This window comes from Gobio gobio (genome assembly GCF_949357685.1).
Source record: "Gobio gobio genome assembly, chromosome: 15".
NCBI lineage: Eukaryota > Metazoa > Chordata > Actinopteri > Cypriniformes > Gobionidae > Gobio > Gobio gobio.
The window spans coordinates 30,505,556-30,532,583 of record NC_137108.1 but is presented as its reverse complement, the minus strand read 5'-3'; the positions used below and the strand labels follow the sequence as shown (position 1 = coordinate 30,532,583).

The following is a 27,028-nucleotide window of genomic DNA, read 5'->3' as shown; positions in this document are numbered from 1 at the left end:
ATTTTCCCTTTTCACACAATTCTTTGTAAACCCTAGAAATGGTTGTGCGTGAAAATTCCAATAACTGAGAAGATTGTGAAATACTCAAACCGGCCCGTCTGGCACCAACAACCATGCCACGCTCAAAATTGCTTAAATCACATTTCTTTCCCATTCTGAGATTCAGTTTGGAGTTCAGGAGATTGTCTTGACCAGGACCACACCCCTAAATGCATTGAAGCAACTGCCATGTGATTGGTTGATTAGATAATTGCATTAATGAGAAATTGAACAGGTGTTCCTAATCATCCTTTAGGTGAGTGTGTGTACACACACACACACACACACACACACACACACACACACACACACACACACACACACACACACACACACACACACACACGCACACACACACGCACACACACACGCACACACACACACACACGCGCACACACACACGCGCACACACACGCGCACACACAATTAATAAAAAAAATATTTTGGTCAGGAACATTTCATCTTACATACAAAACAAACATGCCACAGTCCAGATGTGAAGAACAAAAGTGTTTATTTTAGTGAACCTTAAGGATCAGAATAAATAAAGGGTGAGCATTTGTCTGTGTTATTCTTTTCTCTCATGCAGAGAATCATAGTGTCACTCCACAGTCCCTCCTGGAGGGTTGTTACTTCAAAGTTTAAATAATAAAATTGCCCTATTGCTCCACTGTCGTTTGGTGCCCAGCATGGGGTTGTAGTGCATTCTTTTGTAAACCTGTCTAAACAGACTTCCTCTCTGGACCGAACTCTGCAGAACATTGCCACTGCTTAGCTGACCATTGACAAAACACAAATACTTTATGTCCAACAAGAGGCTTTGGTCAAATGATCCCTTAAATATTCACAACTACTAACTACATTGAAATTTCAAATAAAAAAAATATATTAATAATTCCATAAATTACTCATAAGATTATCACAGTCTGTGTGCTATTCAAAGATTTATAATTTCAGACCAGTAAACAAATCGTGTATAAAGTTAACAAAAATATTATGAACACCTGCAAAACAAATACATTTGGTATACACAACAGATGGCAAAAGAGAACGCAGAATTTCCCACCCCCAAAAAAGAAAAATAAGAATTTGTTCAACTCCAGGGCTTTAAACACAAAAACAGTCTAATAATCAAGCTGGTTGAGATGTGTAAAAAGCAAACAAGAGGCTTTGTGCGAGTGCCAGGCGAAGAGCATCGTCTCTCATTTGAACTTCAGGCCCCGTGTTGGCCTCCTAAATGTAGTGCAGAGAGAGTGAGGAGTCCTATGAGTTTTCCTGAAGTCAGCGGGCTGTGCAGCCAGAGGTTGGCAGGTGAAAGGTGAGAGATAAAGGTTAATTGAGGGAGGGCGACCTTTCTGTGGTCCACAGGAGCTCGATGTAGGGCCATTTGGTCTGTAGACAGCGCTTGACTGGGGTGTCGTCTGTGCGTACCATGGGGTCCTCAAAACCCATGACCAAAGCAGTGCCCTCGACATAACTCACCTGGTAGAGAAAAACACAAAGGGTGAACTTGCAACACATTTGCATATATCCAGTCAACTTCCTGACCTTCTAAATAAAACCTGGCCTGTTTCTGGACATGCCAGTGTTTCTTTCTCTGTATGTGTCTCATTAGAGACCTGGCCTCCTGCTATGACATCATCAGACATAAGACAGTCGATGGCTTCCATATGGAGGGCGTCATATTGCCAGGAAGGAATCTGCCCTTGACAAAGTGTCATGATAAACATGTGCCCTCATTTTTCTGAACATTTTGTGTTGCTGTTATATATTGTGTAACCCAAGTGAAACCTGAAAATACATTAACTTATATGAAAGCAGTCTAATGGTGCCAGTATTGAGTGTGATGGGAGATCCACTGACCAGGGTATCTGCAGGTTTCACCAAGTCAAATTTAAGACTTTTTAAGACCATTATGAATGAAATTGAAGACCTATATCATGCAATAAAAAAACATACAAAGGAAATGCAGAATCACAAAAACACTTGCAAAGCAAATACATTTATTCAAATTGAACAAAGTATTAGTAAACTTGCACTTCGTCATAGCTCAATCCCACCAGGATTTCACTATATATATATATATATATATATATCATATCTCACAAAAATTATAATTATATATATATATATATATATATAATTTTTGTGAGATCAAAATGACTGATTTTGTGGAGGTAATTTCCAGATGTTTGTGACAAATTTGCATGTTTTTTTTTTCATTATTAGGATGCCACATTTACCATATCATTTGCTTAATATAGGTAAAAAGTTCTCAAGAAATTAAGTAATGAAGTAAATGGTCAGTAATAAAATAAGAACACAAAATGACAATAGGACAAATAAATACAACATAAATGTACAGCTACAAACAGTGCTTTAAGTTTTGGTAGGCTACTGTTTGTGTTTCCCCTGTTGTTGTTGTTGTTTGTTTAAAATTAACACACATACAGGAGCGAGTATAGGCTAGGCTAACTGGAACTGAAAGAACTGGAGAACTGTTAGCTGAAGAATAAAATAAGTTTTTGTGTATGTGGTACAATCCGAAAGAGACTCGCGCCAATAACACGAAAACTGACTGGCTGCCATATAAGATGGATGTTGGTCTCATTTGTAGTTGTAATACAGCGAACTATAGTTGGACTAGCGAAAGAAAGAACTACAACACCCCGAAATAAACACACACACACACACACACACACACACACACACACACAAAAGCGCTGCGAGAGCATTGCACTCGTGAACATACTCAGCAAAATAGCTCCCTTGTCAAGGAGTATTATTTAACTATAGGCCTATATTAGACATAAACTAAACATGTTGAATTTTTACCTCAGCATGTTTCTTCTGTGAATTTCTTTACGTTTGCCGTTACGCTCATTTTATTTCTCCATGAAAGTTTCTCACAAACAGTCAGGCAGCACGAGCCTCAACAGCGCGACACTGATACCAGAAATACACTATCCTTCATCTATCGCTGAATGTAATAAATGTAATCAGAAGAATCACTCTCGTGATATGATACTGCCATTTGTGTAAACTTACATGAACACATTTAAACTAGTTAGGAGGCTGGTCCGCTAGCTGTAGTTCGACTGGATTCTGCCACCGCAATTCTCTCTGATGACGACACAGTAACTAAAAGAATCTGCGGTTTGTCCAATGATAACATACACTGTGTCCGTCAAGACTGGAGAAATTTTCCCGGTAATGTGGTCGAATCTGATTTTAAGATTTTTTAAGCCATTTTTTAAGGAAAACCTTATTCAAGACATTTTAAGGACCCGCAGACACCCTGACTGACTCCTGATGACCTTTAAATCCAGGAATTAAGCTGTGCTGTCGACAATCATCAAGACTCAGAGACATCCCATAACACAAAGACAATCATCACTCACCAATCATAATCCCCCCATGGAAAAATGCATTAACCAAAATGAAAAAAATGTATCTTTGGTAAAAAAGTTCCCGACCCCAGGCCTAATTCAACCTAGTCTTGAGTGAAAGTCATTAAGGTCCACATCACTCCCTCTGGTGGCAGCCAAAAACATCTCTACAGCAACATTACCAGCACATTATGCAGTGAGGCTCAGACATGCTGACAGTGCAAGTCTTTCTGTCCCAAGTCATTGGGAAGCAGATCACACACTTGCAAGACTCCACTTGTCATTTTTCTTCTAAGTGGCCAACTAACCTCTGCTCAACCCTGTGTTTCAGCAAAAAAGTTGCTTTTGTCATCAACCATGAGCGTTGTTTTCATCGGTTAAGAGAACAATACATCAAAACAAACATTGATGCTCTCGGGGACTACTGAGAGACATGAGATTGATTTAAGACTGCAAAAGCAGCAAAAAGGCAGGTGTAGAAAAGAAATTATCTCTTGAACTCTAAGCTTTCAGATCTGAACTTTGAAGATCTGAGAGTGCAGCTCACTATACTTCTACTATTACTTCCATCGTTTTCAAGCAGCCCATTTTACCCAACCCCATCATTCCTCATTTTATAGCTATACTCTAGCTTTTGGCAGTAGAATGCAACTGAAGGAAGGGTGACATCTTCTAGGTGACTAGACTGTAAACCATAACCAGGCATTTCCAGGCCCAATAAAGCGCTACATCTTGTTTGAAGGCACACATTCATCATGGCTGCCAGTCAACTGTGATCGCTTGGAACAGTGCGGTTATCCATGTTAGTCAGAACATGCCTTTCATAAAACTTGTCAACACTCTGTGTATGTTTACTTGAAATAATCCAAATATTTCCACCAGCCTGACAGATTTCACGTTCTGAAGGTTTTTTGGCCTATTCACCTGAAGATAATAGTCTAGTGTTGGTCAGCTTGGCTTTGTGTTCAGTTATGTGTCTATATTTTAAAATAAATATTTCTTTACATTCAGACTAAAAACAAATGCATGTGTGCATAATCAGTCCGACTGTATACACAAGGATTGAATAAAAGCAGTGTCTGAACCAGTACCACATCAAGAACTGATTGGTTCCCACACTTTTTACCAATGAATTTCCAAGGACCAATGACTTTACAAAACATTTATTACTACTGGATAATGATTTGAAAACATTTTCTGGAGATTTCTTGTTGTGCATCTCTAGTAGTATTTCTAACAAACAAGGAATATTCTGTGAAGCATTCAAATCTTGTGGAAATCTGCAGTTCTCTCTATGGGCAAAGATTCAGTCCTTGCAAACATCTTATGAATGTACACTACTGTTCACAAGTTTAAGCATTTATTTGATCGAAAACGCATTAAAAACAATAATACTGTGAAATATTAGTGCAATTCAAAAGAACAGTTTTCTATTTTAGTATATCTTAAAATGTTATTTATTCCCGCAATGGCAAAGCAGCCTTCATTTCAGTCTTCAGTGTCATTCACAAACGTTCACACACAGTGTTGTTTTTAAAATAATGTAACATTTTAGATGTCTTCAATGTCACTTTTGGTATATTTAATGCTTGCTAAATAAAATAATAAATTGTGAAATAAAGCAGGAGTGCTGGAGGAAGACAGAATGAGAGCAGATCCCTTTGGATGGTTATATGACTTGAGCAGAAAGGCAATCTGGGCTTTGGCTTCAAATGCCAGTATGGTCCATGTTAAAGCCAGAAGCTCCTAACATTTTGCTAGGTGTTTGGTTCCTGAGAAAGGGCCCCTGTGAATAAACGAGTGGCACAGAGGAAACCTCAACAACAAAGGCTGCACACTTTACTGCTGCAGCTAATGCGTTTGCCAGAGTAATGAAGAGTAACCTGTGTGTCCTCAGGGGCCTGATGTGGCAATTCCTACCATTACCCCTTAACTTCTGTCAGTCAATCTCTTTCTCAGACACATGCACTTCCACTAAGAAGCATGTGTGTGTGTGTGTGTGTGTGTGACACCACTTAAATGATCACACATACACTCCTTGATAAACGAAAGTATGAGGTGGTTAGGGTGCGTCTTTCTTTCTTTGGCTGGCATAGAACATGAAAATGGTTCACACTGGTCAGAAAAACACAGAAAATAACCAGTGGTTAATATAGAGGACATGATAAGAACTTAAAAAACAAGAAAATAAATCAAAAGTATATATAAAACATTATAGTTTAGTTACTACTTTAATTTTAACAACTGCTAAAAATGTAAACAGCAACAAAAATAATAAAGTTGAATATTCAACTAGTTCCTCTTGCCTTCTCCTTTTGTGTTCCACAGGAGAAAGAAAATATCATATGGGTTTGGAACGATGGGTGAATGATGAAAACTTAATTATTACTGTATCTATAAATTGTACTGTATCTATACTGTATCTATAAATAAAATATATAAATATATTTAAACTTAATAGAAAAAGAGACCATGAAATAAAACTGAACTGTGACTAATTGAAGAAACTAAACTGAAATTTAAAATAAAGTTGAAAATAATATTACACTAAAATGTATTTGACCATGTGTCCACTGTGGCCGGTTTGACTTTGTATAAACACAAATCAAAAGAGAGAGCATGAGACATATCTTGTCATGTCTATTGAAACAGTTTCAGATCTTTAAGGCTTCAATATACTCTGCCCAGTCTTGAAAGCTGTCAGCACCCACAGGAAAGACTTGGAACGCTAGTTTGGTTTTCTGAGGCTGAGCGGTCTTAGTAGTGTGGGTCATAGGACAGGGTGGCTTACAAGCTCCACATCCCAGGAATCAGACAGGATAAGACTGACCCACCAGGGTTTTCATACAAGCAGGGGTAATATGTGTTATTAAAGTGTGCTTTTATGCGTGGCAAGAGTAGTGCGTCTTACCTTCTCATTGTGGTTGGACTGTTTCAGGCCATTATAGTGATACACAGGAAATGAGTCTGGGATCACGGAATCCTGGAAAAGAGAGACGACACGTGTCAGTGCGGACATGCACATCATCAGCAAACAGCTCTATAACACAGTCCTTATACACTGTGACATATACCGCCTAGATCGGACCCCATCTATAAGACACCAAAAAAAACATTTCCGTGACTTAAGACAACTTAACCAAAACGTCCAATTCCAGCTCAAACACATCACAACACACTCCATAAACTCAAACCAGAGAGCCTAAAACAACGGTCCAGTGGATGGTTTTGGATGTAATGACATGCTCAATGCTGACAGCACATTGAAATACATTGCTTTAAGTCCAAAACAATCACCCCCCCCTGCGCAGCTGCTAATAGACTCAATTACAAACCGGTGCCAGAACTCTGCAGACCAACTCAAACTAGCAGCAAAACCCAAGCACACAGTCCTGACAGGAGCCAAATACCTCTGTCTAGCCCCCATACCACATGCCTGCCTCGCTGCCAAAACTACAACATTGAGTCGAGTGCGTGCATGTGTTTGAGTGGGCCTGAAATAGGGTTATAGTATTTGATTTGATGGTAAATTGAGGCCTTTTTTGTATGTATCCCTAAAGCCCTAATCTATTTAACATAGAGTAGTAGAGCTGCAAGTCCATGCCAACTATAACCGTCAGCTTCTCCCTCTCTCTCTCTGAGGGGTTACATGTACATAGATTTAATCTGGGGCTGATTGTAGGTTTATTTGAACGTAATGAAAAAACAGTAAGAAAAAGCAAACAACTTTAAGCAAGAGCGAGAATCAAAAAAAAAAAAAAAAAAAGACAGCAGGATAGACAGGATAGGAGAGTTAGCCCTGTTCCAAAACCTAGTGAGCTACCTTCCTGTCTACTGCCTGCATAGGCTACATCCTAACCAATAAACCTTACAAGGTACTCATTTTAAACTCCCCCAACTCTGTGCACCACATAAATACTCAACTCACAGTTGATTCCAATAGTTAGATGTTAGCATGTTATTAAGATAATGGAAAATTACTCGTATAAGCTCTAATAAAAATAAAAAAGCTTCAAATATAGGTGTATATACTAGTGCTGTGAATCAAATTCATTAAAACATGTCATTATTGGAGTATTGAACCCCCAAAACTAAATGTAGAATCATCATAAAAAAAGGTTAAAATAAAGGGTCTATATACTAGCGCTGTGAATAAAAAATTCATTGAACATTAAAACATGTAATTTGGAGTACTTAAGTTAAGTATTGAACCCCCAAAACTAAATGTAGAATCATCAATAAAGGAAGTACATTTTAAATAATACAACCCTCTACGAACACAGTGAAGCTCAAGTCGCAATTGGCTAGTAATTTTTTTTTAACTTGTCAGACTTTTTACATGGAATGCAAGAACAATGATATAATAATATAATATAATATAATATAAATGTCATACATTATTTAAGACAAGTAAACAGTCTGTAATAAGAACAAATTATCAAACTACAAGCAATAGCGCAAATAAACAATAGAACAAAGATACAAATGAAATAAACAGGGCTTTTCAGGTAAATCTAACAGTTGTTAGATACAGATTTGGAAGATTAGGTACAGAAATTGAATAAAGTAATCAAATGTAAAATAGCACTGCATAGTCTTCACTGTATACATTAAAAATAGATGAATCCTTATTAAAGTTACAAAAGTTATTTAGTCAAGATCAGTTAATGACATTTTGCAGTGAATATTTTATAGTTTAATTAACAATAAAAACAGATAGCAGGAATATTAGGCTGTTGTCACTTTAAGACATAATGTATGGTTCCAGCAAACCTTAACACAAGCATTGTCTTTCTTGACTGTTTAAGTTTACTTAAGACATAACCCACCGATGTTTACACCTATGGATACTCGCCAAGGCATTATGACATCATTTTGTGTAAAATTGTCCATTCAAGTGCAAGACGACGTGAAAGAGAACTCATTTCAGTATTCGTGTGCTGTCAGATGTGGCTTTCTGGGAATGCACTTCAAACAAGGGCATAGGTTTGATTTTGACATTGGTGGGGACATAAAATGGCATTTTTGCACTTTTGACTGCAATCTCTTGCCATCTAAAGCCTTTATTTATAGATATGGTAGCAGACCCACTTATAAAATAATTTTGATTATGTAAACCAAACAACATTAGCTACAATTTAACGTTCTGTACTTTATGCTAGATTACCTAGACAAGAATGTAACAGCAAAACATTTTATTCAACGATTGACATTAAGATTTAAGTCTATATTGACTATAATTAATACATTCTGGAACATTATAAGTTAAAGGTAACGGCAACAAGTAGGCAGTTTAACAGAGACGCAACTTTAACTTTACTCTGTCCATAAGTGCAATCGTCATCTGAGTATATATACATAATGTGTATATAGAGCACCTACTGCAAACAGTTGTTGCAGAAACGAACACAACTTTCACTCACATGTAATTGACAAACCACACGCTCCTATTTCAGTGTTGTTTTTAATTTTGTGGATATTTCAGCTAACAGTTTGCTTCATGCATTCATTTAATTCAGAGGTTAAACTTTATCATTCAACTGAACTGTGCATGTAGGCTTTGTTTCAAACACTTACCTTACTCCATCCATGCACTAAATGCACATCCTTGAGGGAGCGGTTTCTAATGTATTTACTTTTACTACGGCCAAAATCACAACAACAGTGGTTACATATATATAGGGCTGCCACTAACGACTATTTTTATATTGATTAATCTATCGACTAATTTATCACAATAATATTCAACAATTTTACTTAAAAACATTTCATTTAACTTGCAACGTTGGCCTTCAGTAGTGTACTATAAAAAAAGTATAAATGAAAACAAGCCCTTGACAAAATGTAAAACTAAAAGAGTAAAAATGTAAAAAGGTACACATTTGTAAACCAACATAACAAAAAAAGAGAATATCAGCAAATACTTTATGTAGAATAGTGTTGTCACAATACCAAAATTATGACTTCGATCCGATACCAGACTAAAATACCTCAATACCGATACTGAATCGATACCATGGCAAAAAACATTTAAAGTAATTGAATAATATGACAGAACTTACTATTCATTGTTTTATCATTGTTTTAGGGTTAAAAAAACCCTAAAAACTCACTTGGCCGGCATGTTCCTGCCCTGCCCTGCTTCACACAGAATATTAGGTCCGGCCCTTTAAGAGCTGAACGGACAAATTCATTGTAACACCCGATTTCTCATTCAACTCCGTATACACTCACTAAAGACATATTCGACTGCGTTTACCCGAATACTCGCCAGGACGTGCATTTTTACATATTTGACCATTCAAACCCAATAAGCCACGAAACTGTCGTCGCGATCTGTCTGAGTGAAAGGCGTGTGTGCGGCTGCGCGTGCTTCAGGTCAGAGTCTGGCAGCGCGCGTGAGCACGTCCCGGCCGCGACGCACTTCTGTTGCTTTCTTTTTCCTGAGCTGGGCGTATATATTTGACTTTTTTTGCTTCCATTGTTTAGTAAAAGGTGGAAGCAGAGCTCACACACACGTCCTCACTCCTGCTGTCACACATTGACGCAAATTAAGAAATGCTCTTACTGAAACTGCTCTTATTAGAGTGCTGTCATTTTTAAAGTACCGGTACTTACCCAACTTACCCAGTCGACTAAAAATATTGATGTCGACTAATTAACAGCGTCGACGCAGTCGATTGTATCGACCAATTGCGACAGCCCTACATATATATATTTTAATTGTTTGTTCAAAATTATTGCTAGGGACAATTCAATAGTCTAGCGTGTCATTATGCGTCATGTGTAAGCCTCTCTTTGAAAATGGCTAAAGACTTAGTTAGGCAGGTTCCACCAGTAGGGAACAGTCAAGGAAAAGGTCTGTGAAAGTGATTTTGTGTCTCTTTGGAATGACACCACAAGGCACCATTTTTGGTCATTATAAACATGTTTGAACATTCAGCATGAAAGAAAGACAGTGCGTGAAATACCTGATCAGGGAAGAACTCCAGCAGAAACTGACCCAACAGAATAATACCCAAACCCTCTGGATCCAGCTTACTCTTCATCAGATTCACACTAGAGAGATAAAGATAAAGATAAAGAGAGAGAGAGAGAGAGAGAGAGAGAGAGAGAGAGAGAGAGAGAGAGAGAGAGAGAGAGAGAGAGAGAGAGAGAGAGAGAGAGAGAGAGAGAGAGAGAGAGAGAGAGAGAGAGAGAGAGAGAGAGAGAGAGAGAGAGAGAGAGATGTCTGAGGCTGTAGTCAAAATGAGCTACAATCATGAATTATGCTCAGATACTAAACATATAACTGTGAGTAATGCTTGGAATCTGACAAAAACAAGCTCAGTGATGTTAAAACAGGGTAGACTTTTCCTTTTAAAGTCATACAGCGAGACTGATAACATTACTAATGCTTTCCCAAACAAACTCAGTAATAAGAGGATGATAAATGCTCTCCCTTGCGATCACAGATCACTATAACTAACACATAAAAAATTGAAACAATAATAATAATAATAATAATTTGCCAAAACGCTGATTATGTTGCATGTAGAGAAGAGGCCAAAGCAGGGTTCAGACTTCATTGACACTTGAATAAACTGCTTTAGACAGAACAGGGTGCTGTGTAAAAACAAACACATGAACTAAATTTGATTCTGTCAATTTAACATTCATGTAACAAACCCTTTGAAATAAGTTGAAGTTGTCTTTCAAGCTGTCAAGGGTTGGTGTGATTTAAAAAAGCAGGTGGTTTGAAATCACTCAGATTTCACTGGGAAGCCATTTAAGAGGTGAATGTTTCAAAGAACTCTAGTGAGTGGCTTTAAATGGGGCTTTAGATGAAGGAAGGGGCATTACTCTCCATTTCTCTTCTCTGCTCTACATGAGTCATGAGTCTGTTTGAGTGGCATGTGAACAAGTTGTGCAAAGAGAGGGGCATAGGTGTTTTAACATGAACAAATCTGTTCACGTCACTTTACACAAATGTCACGTGTGTGAATTAAGCAATAAAAGTACAAGATAATGTGCTATATTTGTAAATTACAGCAGCTTTCTACATAATACAAATATTACATACACGATATACTGTTCAAAGGTTTGCGGTTGGAGGATGATTTTACAAAGCAGTTTCTCAAGTTCATCAAAGCTATTTCTATGTGTTTTTGTGATGACAAAGATTAATTTTTAGCAGCAATAACTCTTCAGTATAACATAATCCTAAAATCAGTATAACAGAATTTATTCAAATTCCCGGATTTGGCAGCAATGTTTAAAACAGTTGAGCTGCTGAATATTTCCAATCATATTAACGTCAAAAAATTATTTTAAGATAATGACAGTTACTTTATTGTGCATTTTAGCACTGCTGGAACAATGTACTGACCAATCAGCACCCAGGACTGTAATGATCTGTTTTATAATCAAAAACATAATACACACACACACACACACACACACACACACACACACACACACACACACACACACACACACACACACACACACACACACACACACACACACACACACACACACACACACACACACACACACACACACACTCACTAGTCTGGCTCGGAGACAAGATCCAAGGCTTTCATAACATCTTCAAGCAGCGTGTCTGGAATGAACCCATTATCTGAAGATGAGGAGAAAGAGGAAAGAGGCAGATAGTTAGAGCTTCTGAGAGTCTTGTTCACCACCCACACAGTCTGCCCATGTCTTATGCCCAACATGAAACATGAGTTTCATCTCAATTATCAAAGCCAAGCTTCCGACCACGCACACATATGCACAAACACGCCCAGACAATAGCTGATAAATAGATGGATGAGTGCTGTATGTTGTTTTTCCTACTCTCTGGTCTCCAAGTGTCAGACAGGATGTTTGCAGAGCAGCTGGTATGCTAAATCTTTACAGTTCACTATAAAACAAACTCTTTCCTCCAACTTTCCTGCAGTGACTGGATTAAGAACAATAAATATCTGTACCACAGCATGAAATTAGATACAGTCAGGCATTTTGAAAAGTGTGCTAAACAGCACTTTGGCTGAAATAATGTCTATATTATTGACAAAGGTATTCACAAAACTTTACTTCTGAGTGAAATAGAATATTCAGTGGGAAATAATGTAGCACAGCGGATTATTTTTGATGCACAAGTTATGGAAATTTTTCTTAAGAACAGAATGCTCTGATTAATACTTTATAATAAGACAAGGGTCATTTATTAGGAAAGTAAACACGGTTAATTTTGTTTTAGCATTTTAGCATAACACTATTCTACAGAATCAGTGTCACTTAGAAATTATCTCAAATGAAATGCATGTGAAAGATCTCCTTTCTGTGTTTGGAGTTGGAATAAACACATCCAAAGTGTTAGTAAGTGAAACTGAGCTGAAATGCACAGGCCTTTTCTCATCACATGCACACATAGATAGTATTGTTCTTATTAACTCGAGGAAAAAGGAATTTTGTTTACGACATTAAAAGGCAAAAAGATGCCAAGCAAGAACATCTAATTTTGTTCTTGATGACACTTTGATTGTGTGTTGTAAATTAGATACTTTAAATCAAAACTTTGGAAGACAACTTGCGTTCTCACTCGACACATTCAGTGATATATATACACACACAAACCTCTTCTACCTGACATGAGACAGTGCAGTGGGTGATCTCTGCTCCAGATTCTCCATCACACACCCTCTCTAGCTATTCTCTATATTATCATCAGGAGTCTTAGGCTTAATACAAGAGCAATAAATATCAGAGAAAAATATAACTTCAGGCAACAGACTCCAGAAAAAAACCCCAAACAGGATATACAGACACAGATATACTGCACTACATATGACTAAGGGAGCATCAGGGGTTTGTTCATGAAGTTAGACTGCTGACTTTGTCCTCTGAGCACAACGACTATCTTAAATGATAAATCATCATGTGAGACCTTCCTCTCTACAAATCCTCAGCAGAACTGCTCACAAATAAATCACTGCTGGACATTAATCATATATAGGACATAGTGAAATTTAGTCTGCAATCATTACTAGAAAGAAAGTAATCAGTGGGTTTGTTATAAATACGGGTGAAAACTGAAAACTATAGAAATGTGTGTCTGTGCTCTTAAAGGAAAACAGCACATTAATATAGAATGGTGATTCAACTGACTTGGAACTATCGGTCCATTAAACGGTTTTATTGCGCACCTTCCAACCAATCAGACTCGATGGTATGGCATAAATTACTTAGTTATTGTTGCATTAAAATGTTAAGGAGTTATGTTATACTTTTACTTAAGATTTCCAGGGAAAACACTACCAACTTGTACCAAGGCTACTTTTTTTTACTTTGCTTACATTTGATTGCAATCACCAATAAAATGTTGTTCCATATATTTTTTTTCTATATCGTCATTAATATCATTATCACAAATATTCTTGAAATACCGTGATATCATTTTGAGGCTATATCACACGCCCCTAATGGCCCTGTATGATTAGCCAGGCTCCGCCCTCCTACTTCCGCTCAATTTTCATTTTCCTTCAGTACTCCGTCTGGGACTGCGGTATAGTCTAAGGTTTTCTCCGAACAAATTTTTACCGGTCCAATCAGCGAACAGAGAGAGTGACTGAGAACGATGACGTTGATGTCGTGCGCTAGTTTTGAGTTGTAGTTCAGTAATGGCGGCGGAGAGAAAAGATGCGAATACAGAAGAATACATTCATTCCGTTGTGGCACCGCTGCCGAATATCCAGAAGTTAAAGCCGGAGCAAGAACAATCTTTGGTGAGTTTTTTTGGTGGCCATGATGTTGTGTTCCGGGAAAAGTTTGATTTTCCAGCTTGCTCTGTTAGTAGTGAAGGAGTTGGCTCAGTGAAGCCCCGGTAATTGTTTCACGTGCGGTCGGAATGTATTGTCATCATTTACAGGGGCTAGTCAGTGATTTTATTGCCATTCGTCTCCCACCAACTGCGTAAAAATCCCCGGCCGAATTACCTACTGGTTTTGACAAACACCAAGGTCGTGTGGTAATTTATTCTTATCATACCAAGCATATGATATTTTATTTACAGTATACAATCATGTTATGGACCACGTGAGCAGTGCGTTCCCGATCACAAAACTCTCCCCTCCACCGTGAATAAATCACAATCCGAATGCACAAGGTTTTATCACTAAGGTGGCTGCATATTTATTTTTACGGACTTCCATGTGAGAAATAAAGGCGAACGACCAAGTGTTAGCGATTGGTTATGGCAGATCCAGAGTGTCTCTGGGCAGACTTCAACAGAGTACCCGCCTTCAAGGAAGTAAACGCTTGTCAATGGAGAGTGGCCAGACTCTCTGTACAAATGAAATGTACGAGAGTCTAGTAGGACCAGGCTACTGTATGACGTCATAAAGGGCGGAATTCCTTGTATGGGCACTTCTCCCAGATGAGCGCATGCGCACATCAACCAGAGCGAGCGCAAGAGTGCACCCATCAACGAGCTTTGATCGGGTTACAGTAGAGATGGCGACACAGAGGCAAAACTTACGGACTGCAGCTTTAACATGAGATTGGCGGAACCTGTGTTTGTTATGGGCCCTATAAGCACAACAACTGTTTTCAACAGTTGTTTATCTTTGTCTCTTATAAAGATGGGATATGTTTCTTAAGCAGCAAATCAGCATATTAGAATGATTTCTGAATGATCAAGACTGGAGTAATGATGCTGAAAATCCAGCTTTGCATCACAGGAAAATAATTACACTTTAAAGTATATTAAAATAGAAAACAATTTAAAATTGTAATACCCCCCCCCCCACAATATTACAGTTTTTACAATATTTTTGATCAAATAAATGCAGCCTTAGTGAGCATAGGAGACTTATTTCAAAAACATTTAAACATTTTCCTGACCCCAAACTTTTGAAGGGCAGTGTAAATACATAAAAATAATAAAAAAAATCTGCTAGATGAGAACTCGAAAGGGGTACAACAACTTTTTTTGAGAGCTATATCACTGTATCAGGAAACACATACTTGTAATTCAGGTAATATGCCAGGATCTCTGTTCAAGATCTATTGTGTGAAATGTCTGGTTTTGTTTGTACTTCCTATGTTAAGGTTTGGCTTGTCAACTGAAGCATGTTTAAATAGTGGCAGTGAAACCATATGTTGGTGGATGTGAGGGAGTCTACGAATGTGTATTCTTGTCTTTATGACTTCTATCTGGCCTTGTGTAAAGAGATACTATGGCAGAGTCATCAAAAGAATGGAGGGCTTAACCTTTAGCCTTAAAATGTAGCCTCCGAACTACAAATCCGATACACACATGCTCTCATTCCCTTACACTAGTAGAATTCAATGTCACTGCTCTTTCACTCCGCTAAAATAATGCCTTAGCATCAGATCAAATTTGGCCTTTTCTTTTCCATTTCCAATTCTCTCCTCCCTCATCCTCAGTTACAGCAAAACAAACATACACAGTAAGTATTGGATCTTTGCACTGTCTAATAAGCTGCAGAGAAAATAAACTCGCTCTGTTTTGTGGAGCTAGAGCTCATCTTCCTCTCAGAGGAGGACAAGTTGACTCAGCTGCTGGGGTTGAGTTGACATTTTGAGTTTCTGTAGTCTCTTATTCTGCTCACAAACACACAGATGAAATGCTTCCTTTTTAATAATTTTACCTTCCGGGTCAAAGGTCTGGAAGACTCTTCTGGCCTGCTCTGAAGGAGACTCAGGGGCAACCAGAGCCATCTCCTAGAAAGAGAAGGAAATAGAAATTATCGTTATGGTATGAGTGACATTTTTGTGATGCTAAAGTACTCTGTTCCAAGTTTAATGTGTAGAGAAAACAATAAGCTGTTCATAAGTTGATTTCCTGAGTGGATGAGGGAGTGCTGAGTTCAGTTGGACTGAGTGTGACCATTCACACGATCTCTTTGAGGAATAGGGAGGCATGAACCGATGATGCAATGTGCATTAAGGGCCCTTGCTGAAATATGACAGTTGAAATAAGAAAATGTTTACAAGAACTGTACTTGCGTCATTTTGTTTGTGTGTGCATTTGCAAAGTGACCGAGTGTGTGAATTTGCAAAGTGACTGAGTGTGTGATTAGGTTTTGGGTGTGTGTAAATGATCTGGAGATAACTGATAGACTTCCACCAAGCAATCTTACAGATCTTTTAATGAAAACAATCTTCTATCTCTCTCCCACATGCACACAATTCACAAACAGTCCACAAATTTTGCTGATTAATAGAAAACAAACCAAGATCCATGTGTGTTTGTTCATGTTTGAGTTACAGCGGGATCACTGCCCCACCAATATGTGTTGCCTGAGGGACTTGGGACAACAAAACACATCTGTGTGTGTGTGTGTGTGTGTAAAAAACAACTCAAGCTGGAATATGCAGAGTCAGCATGCACAGCTGAATCACGTACAGCTAAAACAGTTCACAGAGTTTTCCATCTGTACATTCCAATAACGTTAAGTGTAATTTAGCCTCATAATAAAGATTTGTATTTTTTATTTTTTACAAATGAGATGCATTTGAACATTCATTACAATGTACAAGATGAAAGAAATATGCAATATCATGCACTACAAAGTATCAACAAAATATCTTCACCAAATTAAATGTACTAATTTCAATCTTTGTTTCGTTAACCACTAAGCTGCCTTTCCAGCGCAGGAACTTTCCCCAGGAACTAGGGACTTTGAGGTGGTATTCGGTGTGTTTCGACCACAGGAACCAGGGTCTAACCCTTAGGGTGTACTCACACTAGGCACGATTGCCTTGTACAGTGCCCGAGCGCGATTGTTCCCCCTCCCCACTCCCCCGCTGGCCTGCACTCACATTGCACTTAACGTACCGGGCCGGAGCACGCTTAAGTCATTCACGATGCAACTTTTTGTTTTGAAGAAGACAGGAAGAAAAGCGCTTTCGCTAATAGACTGCCTAATACATTTATAATTTATGCCGCGCAGCGATTTTCACTTGATTGCACTGCACATAAGGCAGCTGACTTTGACGGAGGAATTTGCAGCTTTACCCGCAAACTTCAATTCATGTTCAGAACCAGAACCATTATAAACCTAAATATAATTGAATTAATTGAAAAGTGTATCCAAGTAGTAATAGTTTGGTGTTTGCTGTTGTAATGTTGATAGTAGCGCGCAGCTGTTCCGTGCTCCAGCACGGTTAGCGCTCACACTGCATGCGAACCGCGCCAGAGTCCAACTGAACCGTGCTTTGGCCCACCTCTTCCAAGCGGGCCAGGGCCGGCTAATCGAGCCGCGCCCGAGCACGGTTCGGATCACTCACACTAGTCAAACGAACCGCGCTTTGGTGGTCAAACGCACTCGGGCACGGTTCAAACTGGCTAGTGTGAGTACACCCTAAATGAATCTCGGGTAAAAATGTCCCCCTCAAAACGGCCCTGTTCGAGTGGTAGTACTTTTTCAAAGTTCAGGAACTTTCGGGGGTGGGACTTGGGCGCTGAACATTCTGACTAGTTGAGGTCACGCAGCATTTTTTCAACCACCAAGTCTGTTGCTGTATGTGCAGTAAGAGTTGTTTGCTATTCGAATCAACAATGAAGTTGTTCCGATGGACAGACGACGAGGTTCTGGCTTTATAAAGCTTATATGCAGAGGACGAAATCCAGCGGGAACTGAAAAATTGTGTGCAGTCCTACATCACCGGACTAATCTTCACCGTACTTTAGACCGTGATGGAAATGCAGACAGCAACAGGTCTAGGGGAAAAGTTCCTGGGACAAACCGTTTCAGCAATTCCGGTGGAAACGGGGCTTAAGTGACCAGAAAGTTTCAAATCAGCCGTTATTAAGTTAGGATGGTGTTTAAGAAGGTAGGTGCCTATCTAGGCAGTTAAATTTTGGAACAGAGCTTGAGCGATGCAAACTTAATCTGACCCCCGTTTTGAACCCATTCACCAGAGGTGGACAAAGTACACAACTCTATTACTTGAGTAAAAGTAAAAGTACTACTGGTCAAATATTACTCCGTTACAAGTGAAAGTTCTAAAAACAAATTTTTACTTAAGTAAAAGTACAGAAGTATTTGTTTTTAAAAGTACTTAAGTATCAAAAGTACATTTCCTTTTGTATGTCAATGCATTATTTTATTAGTTGCATTGTTGTATAAATGCACTCTGCCATCATGGTGGTTTAAGCCAGTCAGTGATGCTCCATCCGACATGCTAGCATACCTTAAACTAATTTCAATACTTGTATAAAAGTTACAACGCTCTTTACAAAGCTGCTGTCACTTTAAGGCAGAATGCATGGACCCTATACTCTGATACTGCATCCGATATTCTCCCAACTGTTTACTCTTCTCTTTCTCCCAGACATTTACATTTTTTTACATTTTATGAGACATGTGTCAAGTATATGCCAACTAAACTAATCTTTAATCTTTTGAGAAAACTGAAACACACTTTTAGTATGGCCATGGTGCACACACTGTGCCAAGGAACCATCTTTTTCCATTTTGCTATAAACTGATCAGTGTTCAAAAAATTGTTAGGAAACTTCACATGACCCTACATAAATAAATAAAAACCTTTTTAAAGAAGAAAAAAATCATCCACTTACTTTCAAAGCCGCTACAGAAACGACTTTCGACTTCGAGGACTTTGATAGAAATGTAGTGGAGTAAAAAGTATGATACTTGTCTTTCAAATGTAGTGAAGTTAAAGTAAAAGTATCCCTAAAAAAATAATACTCCAGTAAAGTACAGATACTCAAAAAGTGTACTTAAGTACAGTACTCAAGTAAATGTACTTAGTTACTGTCCACCTCTGCCATTCACTCTCATCATCCGTCTTTCACTCACATACTTTCTGATTCCCATTATTAGAAGGGGAGTAAGGGGATTATGGGGATTAACTAGTTCGTATGCTGAATGATGGTCAGAACCAGGTCAAGGTATCAAAACTCTGCACTGGAATTCATCAATACTCTTCGAATGTGGAGAATAATGAGAACAATCAAATTCAAATGGTAATACGAACTAGTGATGACAAAAACGTTTGATGACAAATTTGTACCAAATCATTGAAACACAGAATCCGGAAAAATCTTGAAAAAAAAAACAAAAAAAACATGGAATTTGGGAAAGCGCCCTATTATTGCTTAAGTTTTAATAAATAAACAATTTTTATAAATTCAATTAATTTGACGTTTTAATTTATTACAATTTTACTAAACCATTAAATCAAGAAAAATTAAAATGGAAAACATTTTAACATAATTTAGAATTTAATTTAATTTATTAAACAGTATATGACACATCTGAAAGGATCAGAAATACAATTATTTGCTCAGTGGACCCAGAATGACTTGGTAAATCACCCACAACACCTTAGTATCAAGTTTTGTACAGGCAAGAACCACTTAAGAAAATCTAACGGTCCAGAAAAATATGAAGTGTTTTACTGCAATCAAAGAGAACAAACATTAGCAATGAACATACAAACACGGTCATGGAAGAGTGAAGATAAACACAGGCTGTGTACTTTCACAGTATGTTTTCAGTGCAACACTCACAAATATCTCCTCTTATTTCACAGAGTAAATATACAGCTCACAGTCACACCAAGACAGAGGGACAGAGCAACAGAGGAGATAAAACGCTAAAGAAAAAGAAGGTAAAAATGACTGAGAAAGTAGATGACAAGGAGAAGTTGCAGCTGGATACTGTTTACTTTAATACTACAATCTGAGCTAGTACTCCACACAGACAAATCGAACACCTTCCATAGTCGAATGGCAGGTAGTCAAAACGAAATTAAACTTTCAGAGCCCTTGCCTGAGGCCATGTGGAGTTAAAAACCCTCATTCCTAAAGTAATGAAAAAGATTTGTTAGTTTTAACTTATATCAGTAGCGCATAGCTCAGCAGTGGTGAAAGACTGAGAGAAATATAGATGAGTGTTTAATAAAGGTAAATAGGTAGTGGATGAGGAGACATCAGGAATAAACACGTAATTGCTCCAAAACATGGGTCTGGAGCAATCTGACATAACTCAAAAGGAATATTTATTCCTAAATTCTGTAACCACTCACACGCTTGTCATTTAAAAACCTGCATAACCTTCTTTCTACCATAGAACACTGAGAAAAAAAAAGCAAAAAAAAAAAAAACCTTAGACACACAGAACACATTTTTTTGCATTTCACTGCACTGCTGTGTTTTCCTAAACACGCGCCAGACGGACGGCATCTTGCACCATCACATGACGAGGCATTTTAAAAACACGATGCTCAAGTTAAGTTTCAAAATATTTCGCGTCTCGATCCCTCAACGACTCTTTAAAACCACTGAAAGTAGGCCATTTGTCTTCAAGTCTTCTGAAGCCATACAAGCCAATCGTTTCAGATTTGCCCAGTGTGATTACACCCTAATTCAAGTCTTAGTTCTATTTTAAGCAATAGTTCTTTCAGCTAGTTATTGTAATTAAAAGCGTTTTGAAATATATCAAAACTATTATTTCTACTTCAAAACTGTCTAATAAAGCACAGAGGAATTGTGATATTTGATGCTGTAGCACATACTGATAGGGGGAGAATGAATGAGGAATGACTAGTAAAATGTGGTGTTTCATGCTGTCATGTAGAGTAGGAAAGAGAGAACATAATTGAGAATGCCTACCAAAATTACTTTCGTGTTTTTCTGTATTCGAGTCCAAGTCAAGTAGCAAGTCATATATTTGAGACTTAAGTGTGACTCGAGTCCAAGTCGCAGACTCCAAATAATCTCTAGTATGTCTTTTTTACTTAGATGTGAAAGCAATTCCCAAATAATCTCTAGTATGTCGTTTTTACTTAGATGTGAAAGCAATTATCTTAGCGAATGCTGTAAATGACAAAGGGAACCTTGTAACTTTGTACTGTAGATTATAAAAAAATTGTGATTTTAAAACTATGCAGTTCAAGTGATATTAGTTTAAAAGGTATGAAAATGTCATTTTATGAGGTTTTTTAACATTAATATGATTTCCCCTAGTCTGTATACGGTCCCCAAGTGGCTAGAAATTTTGATGGGTGTAAACCGAGTTCTGGCTGTCTTTCTCTGCCTTTGAGAAAATGACAGCTCAGACGAGCTGATCTTGAATTTTCCTGTTATGACGTCATACCAGGAAAGGTTACCTCCCCTTTCTCTGCTTTGCCCGCCCAGAGAATGTGGAGAAAATGGATTCAGTTTATCAGTCGCTATGTCAGCACAGGCTTTACAAACAGACTTTACAATATGGATTCGACAGCACCGCGACAAACAGTGAGTAACAGTGTTCATTAATGGCTGATCTGTGATCAGTGATTTCTGATGTATAGCTAATCATTCAAGTTCACTCAGACTTTCTTTCTAGATCATTTAATGATCGCCGTCTTGATGCCCTAAGCGTAATGCATCAGTGAATCAAGCCAGTAACTAAAACGATCGTTTCTGGTAGTAGCATGAAACAAATCATTTAATTAAGTGATTAAACTACAGAGAGAGATCAAAGAACACTTTTTATTATGTTCAGAGCTGTCAATCACATGTCGCGAGTGTATCTGCACACTTGTCCAAACTGCCGTTATAATGAATGACGCTGTTATGCTGCACAAAGCTCTTACTGTATTCATGTCGATGTCGTGTTTGCGGTTAGTTGTGGTGAAAGCATTTTGTGTGAGAAAACGCGTTGCAATGACGAGATCATTGCATTCACGCGATAAACAGACTGTCTGTGTACTCAATGCTCATCACTGCAGCCTTTCATGTGATAGGAATAGATCATAAAATAATGCTATAATCCACACTTTGACGATTCGTTCATCTCAACGGCTGTAAAGGTATATTACATATGTTACAAAGTTTGTAGAATAAGGTGGAAGAAGACAGAGTCGACATGACTGGGACTGTTTATTCAGAACTCTCAGATAAAAATAAGCTTGCGCTAACAGCACAGCGCTCTCAACAACTCCGTACAATAAAACTTCCTCCAGCTCTCCGTGGTTCACGAGTGCCCTGTCAGTCTCTCTCTCATGCATGCAGTGCGTGCGTGCAGTGTCTCGCTAAACCACGCCCCCTCCGCAACATAATCTAACACTCATTTCAAATGCAAAGATGTCAGCCAATCACAACACTGGGCGTTTTCACTGAAATCTCACAGCAGACACGCCCCATGAAAACGGGGCATTCAGCCAGAGGGGTAATAACAGTATAGACAAAATGCCTTTTATTTCTAAATTATGACATTTTTTGATGTAAAAATCATACTAACAATATAAGTACACCTCAGGAAACATTATACAATAATAGAAAAATGCCATGCCATGGGACCTTTAACTGGTCAAAACTGCCCTGTGAATACCAACTGAAGTAAACTGCATTTCTAGAGTCAAATGGTTCTTATAAATGCTTTTTATGTCATTGAAAGTAATGATAACTTGATGCTGATTCAGTAACTGCATAAATATATAGACATAAGCCAGGCATTGTGGAGAATGTCAATGAAGCAAAATGTTTTGTTGGTCAGAAATCTCAACATGCTTGCAAATACCATACTTATTTTTTGTGTGCGTGTGAGCACTGACATCAAGTATATCCGTCGTGACACTTATTTGTGCACATAAACCATTGACCTCACCTTTCTCGCACACAAACACGCACTGTGGCTCCATGCTAATAGCGAATGAGTGCATGTCTTATTATAAAGTCTGACCCCTGGTGACAAAAACAACATGCTGTTCCGCTGATGTTTACACTGTGGCTTCACAACAACGCAACCAAGCCTGTAATCAACCCTGCTGAGTCAGCGTTCCTCCATCTCTTGCACACACACACACTCTAATAGAGGGGAATTACAGAGCAGCAAGTTGGGTAAAGACTTCAGCTCGAGGCAGGATGGTTCTGCACGATGAGTGATCTGACCCAGACGGACCTGTGGAGCCACACAGAAGTGGGACGCTCCACACAGACCTGCTATTCTGGATGGATTTGGGTTTCAGGGACAAAGAAAATAAAGCCTCATGTATTGACTAAAAAAGTAACAGAAAAGAGTAAAATGCAGAATGCTAAAAAGTCAACATGGTCTTAAATTACACATAGTAAAGGAGCACTGTCAAGTCCCGTAGGTGTTTTTGGCCAAATGCCTTGAGTGTTTCTGTCAGGGCATCGGTAATATTCCCAATCACGCTCTGTGCACCTAGATATGGTGATATTATATATGCGATTTATAAACAGGCTCAGCGAGCATAATTATTCAACATATCTGTAAGGCAGAGTCTTGTATAAAGAATCCTGAGTCTGGCTTTCATTATTTTCCTGAGACCCAAATACATGCACACACACTCTGGAGAAGGCAACAGTCAGAGGCCATAGATGGAGATCAGAAAGGCGGCTCTCACACAAGAGTGAAAAAGCCAATAGATGCAGATGACTGAGCTTCAAAAATATCCATGAGACTGAATCTCATGAACGCACACACAAAATCACTTTAACAGCGTTTATGGGCATTGTTTTCTTTTGCAAATGTGAAGGATGAAGTACTTTGTTTATACAAGCCAGAAAGCTGAGGAGAAATAAAGTCAAAAAATGATAACGACAGAGAGAGAGACCTTATCCACAACTCTCAGAAAGTCATAAATGTATCAAATCTGTGATAAAGAAAGTCATATGTAGATGAGTGATGAAAGAAAATGGCGATAGTGTGCTCAACTCTGTTTTTAGAAAGTTTAGAATAAAAACTGTGTTTAACCTTAAAAGGTGGTATGAGATTGTTCATTAGACCGAACATATGTTTTTTTTTTTACACTCCTGTCATCCACACAAACCCCAGGCAAGTCTAAAACATTCCAGCTCCAGCAAGGTAAAAATCCTGAGGTTAAAATAGTCATGTCGACACTGATAATTTATTTTCACATCAGAGTGTCTTGAGTTCAGCATAGTTCAACTTTATCCAAATGAGCAGCAACACAATGAAGCAACTACCAGTGGGATTTTTAGACACATCACACTGTCAACACAATTGCTAGTAGTGTTGTCACGTTACTGGAATTTCCAACTTCAATACAATACCTTGAAAAATATTGATATTCGATACCATTTTTGATGCGATGGGAAAACTAACATATATACCACCATACAGATAATTTATTATCGAAATGTTTTGATAATTTGGGTAATTTTGTTGTAATAGCTTACACAGAGAGACTTTATTTGAATCATTTAAATACATTTAAAAAATAAATAAAATAAAGAGTCAGTAATAAAATAAGAAGTTTTTCCAGGTCGGTTTAAGAAAGACAACAGAAATGAAAGTAATCAAAATGTAAAAACACTGGATAGTTGTCATTGTAAAAATTAAACAGATGAATGCTTACAATTAAAGTTACAAAAGTTATTCTGTTATTTTCTGTCCTTTTTTCTTTGATGGCAGCAGGTTTAATAGGCTGCTGTCACTTTAATAGCTTATACGCAGATGTAATATACAGTTGCACAACCTGCGTTCTCTCTCAACTATCACTAGGGATGTGCGCAACGACTAATTTCATAACCGTTTAAACAGAAATTTAACCGACTAGTGTTCATATGCAAGAAAAAAAAACATAGTACCTTTCAAAATTTAGAGTGCGTAAGATTTTTTTTTTTTTTTAAATACGTTTTATTCAGCAAGAACGCATCAAAATGATCAAAAGCGACAGTAAAGCATTTTATACAAAATTTCTGAAGGATCATATGACAGTAACCAACAGTAGAGCAACTCAAGCCCTATTCGGACCAGATTAGTTTAACATGGAGAAGTGGGGTAAAGTCATTATTACCAGAGCTTCTCAGTGATTTTAGTCCCTTCCGATTGTGTCATCTCGGTAATCATTACAGATAATATCAATGAAGATTACGGCAACTTCTACCTTCAGTAGAAAGGTCTGGAAAAATTACCTCTGGTAATACTAATCCCGTGCGAATAGACCAGCTTGTAAATATGCAAATACATATTCAGTAATTTCCTGTTAAAAGTAGTTAAGTATTTCAAATATTTAGTTTTTCAAGGCACTTGAAAAAGCATTCAGTTGCGTTCTAGGCAGTGGAACAAGTCTGGCAAACCTCAAGTGTTTTCTGCTTACCGTTCAGATAAATAATTTAAAAAGGGTTGAAAGCACTTGTCAGAGGCACAAAACTTATTTTAGTTTTAGGTAAGTGCCTATTACCAACAGAATCAAATCAGAATTTAATTAAATCGTTCAACCGGACCTAAGTTATATATAGGCTATATATAGATTATATGTGTTTGCGCACATGATTTCAGGAAGCAACTTAATACATACATGACGACAGGGAGGTGGTGGTGCGTAAATCAAGTTATCCCTTCTGCTAGTTTTACTGAGATTTCTTACCTGCGCGAATTGGCCATTAATATTACAGACGTCCTGTGGTAAAATTACATTACCCTTGTAAAACGAATCCTGTCCGAATAGGGCTTTAGACCTGCTGCAATTTAAATCAGTGCGAGTACAATCCTAATTCTGTATTGACCAAGTTTTGTAAAAGACCCCCAGTTGTCACTGAATCTTTCAACCACATAAGATTAGACTTGAAGGAAAGATTGGCATCTCTGAGAGAGTCTGGGTCAGATGCAAAGGTTCATGCGTTTTAAGGTGAAAATCCATTCATGGAGGTCTTCTCAGCAGTCAAACTACGAACAACAAGCACAGTGTTTAACCAACATCAAAGCAGCGCCAACAATTACACTGTTACACTAGCCACATTACCAAGTACTGCAACCAGACCATTGTAACTCAAACTACAGGTAGATCTGCTCCTCTGAAGTTCTCCACTACATAGAAATGTCATCAGCATCAGACAGCAGCAGTTTAGACACCCGATACGTCAGAGCCGGCTGGGTCAGAGACTAGACTATCACATTCACTCTTTACTCCCTCTGGCGTCTCCCTCTTGAAGCCAAGGTCTGTCCGTTTCTACATTTAACACTATCTGCCCATCTCCTTGCCATTCTCTCATTGTGTCCATGTCTTTTGTTGGTGAAGTATTCCCTATACAGGCATCGGTGTTAGTGAGAGGCCGCTAAAGAGGCCATTGTTGTGGGTTAAGAGGGGATGTGAGGCCCTGCATGTATTACGAGCCCCTTGGGTACGAAATAGTGTGCGTATGTTTGGCTACACAGCCATGTATAGCCTTTATAGAGATGAAAACCAAGGCAAGTCCGATGATGGCATATGCATGATTGTAAAGGCCTGTTCACACCAAATACAATAACCATAGTGATAACTAAAATATTAAAACATTTTAATTCTATGATAACAGCAAAGTCAACACCACAATTACAATGATAAAGACACAGAGGAACGATATTGCTGGAACAACTTTCAGAATGCCTTCTTCCAGCTTATAAACGATAAAAACATTGACAGCTAATCAGAATCCACACGACTTTAAAATGCCTGAGTGTTTAGAGTGGCAGATGACATAAATGCTGCGCATTGTTTATTATACACAGAAAATGAACATCTGCTGATGTGGACGCTAGTTAAGCTATAGATATAGTTATTCTGTACGAGCCTAAAGAGTATTGTATTTAACTCCCACAGAATCGCGT

The 27,028-nt window shown here is 38.1% G+C and overlaps 1 protein-coding gene across 2 annotated transcripts in view; it reads right to left on the bottom strand.

Annotated features, from left to right (window-relative positions):
- Positions 1–530: 530 nt before the first annotated feature.
- Positions 531–27,028, bottom strand: part of mindy3 (MINDY lysine 48 deubiquitinase 3) — a 55,538-nt gene continuing 29,040 nt past the window's right edge. Inside the window, exons 11-15 of one of the 2 annotated variants that reach the window (XM_079836296.1) lie at positions 16,088–16,160; positions 11,979–12,051; positions 10,400–10,487; positions 6,340–6,411; positions 531–1,521 (exon numbers count right to left, since the gene is read on the bottom strand). In XM_079836296.1, the coding sequence (XP_079692422.1) occupies positions 1,372–1,521; positions 6,340–6,411; positions 10,400–10,487; positions 11,979–12,051; positions 16,088–16,160 (456 nt within the window). In that variant the 3' untranslated portion in view covers positions 531–1,371. Of the gene's footprint in view, positions 1,522–4,576; positions 5,544–6,339; positions 6,412–10,399; positions 10,488–11,978; positions 12,052–16,087; positions 16,161–27,028 lie in introns of those variants that run through there. The other variant, XM_079836297.1, reaches the window with a different exon arrangement.